At 42.0% G+C, this 6458-nt stretch overlaps 1 protein-coding gene across 2 annotated transcripts in view; it reads left to right on the top strand.

Annotated features, from left to right (window-relative positions):
- LOC118318316 (glypican-5-like) overlaps positions 1-6067 on the top strand; it is a 43254-nt gene extending 37187 nt beyond the window's left edge. For both annotated transcript variants that reach the window (XM_035647842.2, XM_047336819.1), the window contains exons 10-11: positions 1921-2027; positions 3558-6067. In XM_035647842.2, the coding sequence (XP_035503735.2) occupies positions 1921-2027; positions 3558-3659 (209 nt within the window). In that variant the 3' untranslated portion in view covers positions 3660-6067. The remainder of the gene's footprint in view (positions 1-1920; positions 2028-3557) is intronic.
- The last annotated feature ends 391 nt before the right edge of the window (positions 6068-6458 follow it).

Consider the following 6458-nt stretch of genomic DNA (forward strand, 5'->3'; position numbering starts at 1 on the left):
GTGTGTGTGTGTGTGTGTGTGTGTGTGTTAGCCAATCTGCCAAGTGTGACATCTTCTGGGTTGTTGCTAAGAGACAAACATGCCGAAGGGCACGTAGAAGGAGACTGGTTGTTGCCACCCGCTTACAAATCGCACGCACACGCACGTGCACATACAACGCAAACAGACAAAATGCGTACAGGCGTTATACCTTGAGGGAATGTTTTCATAAAACGTTTCCTCGAACTCAAAGATCATTCTTAAATAGCAGTTTGCTTTTAACTAAAAATGTAATGTGTTAATAATCTTCTGTGCCCCTTTGGTACCCTAAACATGGAGTCTACCATTGACAAATCACGCTGCTATTTTTATCACAATTTTATTTATCTTTTATCCTCTAAAAAATGTAATTTAGCTCTTGACCTAATTAAAGGGACAAAATAAATCAGCCTTCCCATTCAAACCAGCTCAAGTAAGAGCAAAAGAAAGGTCTTCTCTTGCACAACTCCAGTTTTTTTTAGTCCAACGACGAGAGGAGTGACAGATATTGTACTAAAACTGACGTATGAATTTGTTACTCTGCACTTGTTATTGCGCAGGAGCAATAATAATAAAAACCGATCGAGTCCTGCTCCCTGAACAGGTTCCCTCCAGATGTTACACAAGGTTCTCAGTCCTGATGGGAACAGATGGACACAAAACAGACCACGCACACACACACCCACGCACAAACCCATATTGCTCCATGCTTCTATTTGTCAAGCGAACACACAATAAAGGACAGATGTCTGATGTCTCGGTAAACATTCTGCAGTGAGTAAATTATCAAAATCTTCCACACTGTCAAAAACAAAAACACATGACTCATGCGGACATTTTCTCAGGAGTGTTGAATATGCTTTTGCTGTGTGTGTGTGTGTGTGTGTGTGTGTGTGTGTGTGTGTGTGTGTGTGTGTGTGTGTGTGTGTGTGTGTGTGTGTGTGTGTGTGTGTGTGTGTGTGTGTGTGTGTGTGTGTGTGTGTGTGTGTGTGTGTGTGTGTGTGTGTTTTTTAACGTTAACCAACTCACCTCATTCCTCAGCAGCTGAAAGTGTCTCTTTGTCTATTGTACTGCAGGACAATGTGTATTGTAAGAAACAGAATCAGATTTCTACACAATCAGGGGTGTGTATGTGCTTGGGTGTGTGCAAGCATGTTTAGCTGGCAGCACAGTTTGTCTCCCTCCTGTCCTAATCTATTCATTCACCTGAGTTCCTCCCATGAGGGGCCTGGAGTCCTGCCAACACACACACACACACACACACACAAACACACTCATATGCATATGAAAGCATTAAAGCAGCTGGTGATGTCCAGCCATATGCCAATTAAATGAAACAACATTTCACACATCTGTGTGTGCGTGTGCGTGCGTGTTACAATATTCCCTCTGTAGACTGTGGGTGGGTGGGGTAAAATGGGTGGAATCCATAAATCATTCAGATCTAAACAACAACAAAACATCCATAGATAAGGCAAGGTTTTGTGCAATCATGGAACCAAAAACAGAACCAGCAATGACTTCCAAAAATCTTGCTTCTCCTAATTTACGGACTAATTTATTTATAGGGAGAGAGAAGTCTTACTCTTTTTAGACTACATCTTTTTTTTAAAGATTGTCAGAGCATGAATTGTTTGTTTTTCTCATTTATGTGATCTTTCCAGAGACTTGAAGTCCCTCAAAAGTGGGTTTGACTAGATCAATCAAGTATGTATTTCCCATGTTTGAGATTATTACATAGGGATTTTTATGTGGGTACTTTTCAAAAAGTGTTCAACACCTTTACAAGTAAAAACAACCTGTACTGTAGGGCAAATATGACACTGAACTTAAACACTATGGTAAAGTAGTAGTAAAAGCGACTGCCATTAATATGCATGTGATATTTTTGCATCTGTTCAGGTGACGACACAGGTGATTCATCCAGCGGTCACAGTCCGGAGAAAAAGAAAGTAGCTCGTCCTCCTCCTCATCGCCCCGTCCCTCCCCATCACCTCTCTCCTCCACAGGTAGGCTCACACGTTTTGATGTGTGATGGATGGTTAGTACATCACTGTAGCCAAATCTGTTGATTGAATCTTTTCTCTGTTTTCCAATATTGATTTTCCACATTTTCTCCCCCCCCCCCCCAACATTGTGACAAGCTGCTCTGCTAAATTACTCTTCTCCACAGCAGGTGGTAGAAAACTCATTGCGACAACGTCATCATAGTTTCTACATGGATGAATATTCGTATTTAGAGTTCAGTCAATATGCTGCAAACCTGTAATACAGGCTGTTTTTTCCCCAACACTGTTGTCAGCTCTCAGGATCAATTACCCAGCAAAACAGGGTCATGAAAATAGAGCCTGCACACCTGTTTGCTTAGAAAGAATGATACCTGATGCATTTTCCATCCAAAGCCGTGTGACAAGTGTGCACCTGTATTAGCAGTTACCAGTCTTTACACGTCGACACTGTAAACTTATATCAAGCCTGACTGCCGACGCTGTGATCACAGCGGGGAGAAGGAGAAACACATTATGTTAAATAAACAGCTATAAACTCAAGTTAACAGTGTCAGCTGTTCTTCTGCCTGCAATTTCAGCACACAGACGGCACACTGTTGATGTCATCCACACAAAAACAACTTCAAATGTCGATCAGCTCGTACGCTATTACAAGTCATCGTGGTTTTTTTCCTAGAAACTCCTGCATGAGTAAAGCTGGGGATATATTGTACGATATGAGCCCGTTTTTGCCCCCAATTTCCGAGTAGCTGAAGCTAACGTCATGCGTCGTTTATCGTGCAGTGTGCAGGAGGGGAGCGAGTAGGGTTTAATTGCTCGCTACCGGCCGGCCGACGTTCCGCGAAATTTCTGACATGTCCGAAAATTTACTCAGATTGTATGCGTTGGAAATTGAAAACAGCATTTTCTAAAACCAGCTTTATGTAACTATATACATACCATAAACTGAATGTAAAGATGAAGAACACATCAGCATCCCCTTAAAGTGAAGCCAAAATACCTTGATCGCCGCCTTGTGGCTTCCTGCAATATTAGTCAAAAACTCCGCCTCCTCTATGTTATCAGATGGGACACTTAATGGTTTGTTATTTTGTGTAGTTCTTATCAGACTGGTGCATGTTCAATTGTTAATTTCTGTTTCTGTAATTAGTTACTTGACATATAGAAATGGCATGAAACGTTAAGATTAACAGCTAAGACAATTGGTCGAGCGGGTGTTCCGTATCTGCGCTACCTCGCTACAGCAGAACCACTCCACGTTTAATATTGAGAAGGCTCCAAATGCGTCACCGGCGCAAGATGGCAGCATCCGCTTCTGGAAGATTTCGCTTACATTTTTGTAAAGATGGAAGAGCTTCGAGACACGTCTTCCATCTTTGATTACAGTCAATGCATATATACCGTACATATACACAATTGGTTGCATGCTATATGCTAACAGACGCTGATACACCCGCAGACAGCTGTCTGGTATACATCATGTCAACAGAATTAAAAATCAACAGTTGATTTTTTTTTTCTTTCTGTCAGGTGTACGTCCCGGGCTCCGCCCACACCGTGACCGCAGAACCCTTTACTTTGACCCTGGTGACCCTGCCGCTCCTACTGCTGTCGCCGTGGCAACCGCGCTGACCGTCGCGAGGCAGATCCTGGGACGGACAGACATGAACAGAGACTGAGAGACGACCACAAACTGTTTGTTTGTGTGGTGGTGTTTGGAGTTTTCGTAAGCACAGCTTGAACCACTGTGATCGGACAGCCCGGTCGGTGGGACAGACTGGATTTGTTGCGGTCGCACAGAATGCATTTTTTTTTATATTACCTGTACTGACCTCTACATGTGTTTACTTGTATTTAACTCCAATAGGATAGACTGCACAGCACTACTTACCTTTTTGAAGAAAGATGTAAATACAAATATATATATATATATTATATATTTATATGAAGAGTTTCCAGAGATACCGGTGGCTTGATGTGTAAATAGAGATTAATATAGAACAGAGCGGATTGACTTGGACATTTAGGGGCTGTTTTGGTTTGAACTTTATATTATACGTCCTCCACTGAGATTAGGATCCATGACATGCTGCGAGTTGAGCTGAAAGGTCTTCACTTGCTAAACCAGCAGTGTATTGACAGTGGAAGCTCTTTGGTGAGGATTTATTTTAATAAAGAAAACTCATAACACAGAGCTGAATTTAGGGAAAAGTAACATATAGGCACTCTCTGAACAGGCGGAACGACCAAACGTGATACTTCAGACCGATAACGAAAATTTGACAGTTTGGTCTGCAAGTCTGTGCAGACTGAAACCCTTCTGGCACTGGAAAAACAAAAAAAACTCACACAAATATGCTCTTATGTTCATCCAATCTGGATTATTATTATTAATAGTTCTGCAGTAAGTATGAGGAAGAATTTAAATTCCACCAACTGCGGCACCCAAGAGACTTCGGTCTCCAGGTAGTTTGCTATTCCTTGGTGTCCGATACCTTTCAAAGTTGTTGTGGGAAAAATGATAGAAGACAGTCTTTCTGTCATGGGAAAAGCTCTTCAGGGAGAAATATAATGGCTTTCACCTCCACTTCCGTTTCACAAGGAAGCTCCAACTACAACTAAAACACCCAGTACAAGACAAGACTTAATCATCTGCCTGAACAGTGAATAATCTGACATTGTCATTGTCATTCATTGATTCATTCGCAGTCATTTCAAAGGATGGCTGGGTTCTAAATGTGTTAATTAAAACCGCGGCGAGATATGTCATTTGATGAAATTCAGTGAATGCTCGTCTTGTGACGTGTGATAACGCCTGAAGACAAGAGACGAGAGCATCATGGGAGTGATCGGAGTAGCGCTGAGCCCAGATCCAAGCACGTGAATCAAATGTGATTCATATTAATTAGGATTATGGAGTCCCTCTGGCTTTCTGTTAAGTCTCGACCCCCCCCCCCCCCCCCCAAAAAAACTGCTCACAGCAGCGGGAAGGAAAGACAGCTGGAATACAGTCGAAATACATTCAAAGTGGAGCAAATGAACCAACTGACGGGCACAGTGAGCATTTCTTTCAGCGGGTGACCGACTTATCAGTTACATCACACTGTGCTGCATGTAATGACTAGCTCTGATATGTTTCATATACTGTCTAGCTAAATTACAGTCATTTCTGTCTTATTTGATTTTGCGCTGCGGCGGAGCGAAAACCCCTCATGAATGCGTCTCGCTGACACTCACCTGAGACAGTTAAGGAATGTAACTGACAGTTGAGACAATTTTAGAAAATACCATTAAGAGCTTAAGGGCGTGAGGTATCTAGGCGGCGAGCCCAAATACCGTGTTAGATATTGCGGGAGGCTTTCTCACCATAATCTGTCGCGCAAATAAGCCGTCATTTAACTACAGTTTAAACGTAACACAATTGCCACATACAGAGACCTTGAATGGAAAAAAGTGGACATATGTTTGGATATATACGCAATTCTGTTGGTTCTCAACCTGGAACAAGACTACCGTGGGATATTGACAGCAAGTTAGAGATTTTTGAAAATGTAAAGAAATATATTTTCATATATTTGATATGCTTGTATAACATTAAATAATGAGCATCCATAGCTGTCTTGAGTGATAACTCACTAATGCTCCCCTTCACTTGGGAGCTACACGCTTTGTCAATGGACTGCCACTTGAAATCCCGAAGCACGTGTTTTGTGTCCGAGGCTCAGCATCCCTTTTTCATATCAAAGTGATAATAGCACAGAACGTACTTGCTGTTGTTCCTCTAGTGCCGTGTCGCCGTAATGTTTCCCCACGTGTGTGTTGAGGCGCACTGGTGTGCCAGGGAGCGAGCGGCGCTGTGTCGTTTTTATAAATAAAACCATTAAATGTACTAAGCGTCCCATAGTTTAGTATTACTAATTGTTTTTTGTTTTTGTTTTAACACCGCGATGCAAGAAGTCAGCCGCTGTGGTTTCAGTGTGTAATGTACACTAAAGCAGTGACTCTGATTTAAAATACATAAATAAACCCGCTGTAACACACTGTGTCCTCCCGCTACTCTGTTGTGTCAATGATCATCATTCTACCCAGAACTCCTTTTGTCTTGTGGATGCATTATTCTATCAAATTTAAATATTCTCTTTGTGAATAATTTGTTACACACTTCCACAAAGTGTATGCTCATACTTGGTGTCTTTGAAAACTTTGTGGTCTCCCCCTCAATTTCAAAACATTTCAGTTCATTTTGTTTCTCAGTGTATTTCACCAGCAGTGCATCCACCACGCCGGGATCGAGTTGTGTATATTATATTGAAATGCAGCCACAGATTTATTATTTTTTTGGGCCCCTGGCACTTCGTGAGAGCTTACTGTAATTGGATTGGCATGGTCAGGAATTTGGCATAGGTTGCCTGGTTGGCGCAGACAACCGCC

The sequence above is a fragment of the Scophthalmus maximus genome, chromosome 13 (assembly GCF_022379125.1).
Source record: "Scophthalmus maximus strain ysfricsl-2021 chromosome 13, ASM2237912v1, whole genome shotgun sequence".
Taxonomy (NCBI): Eukaryota; Metazoa; Chordata; class Actinopteri; order Pleuronectiformes; family Scophthalmidae; genus Scophthalmus; species Scophthalmus maximus.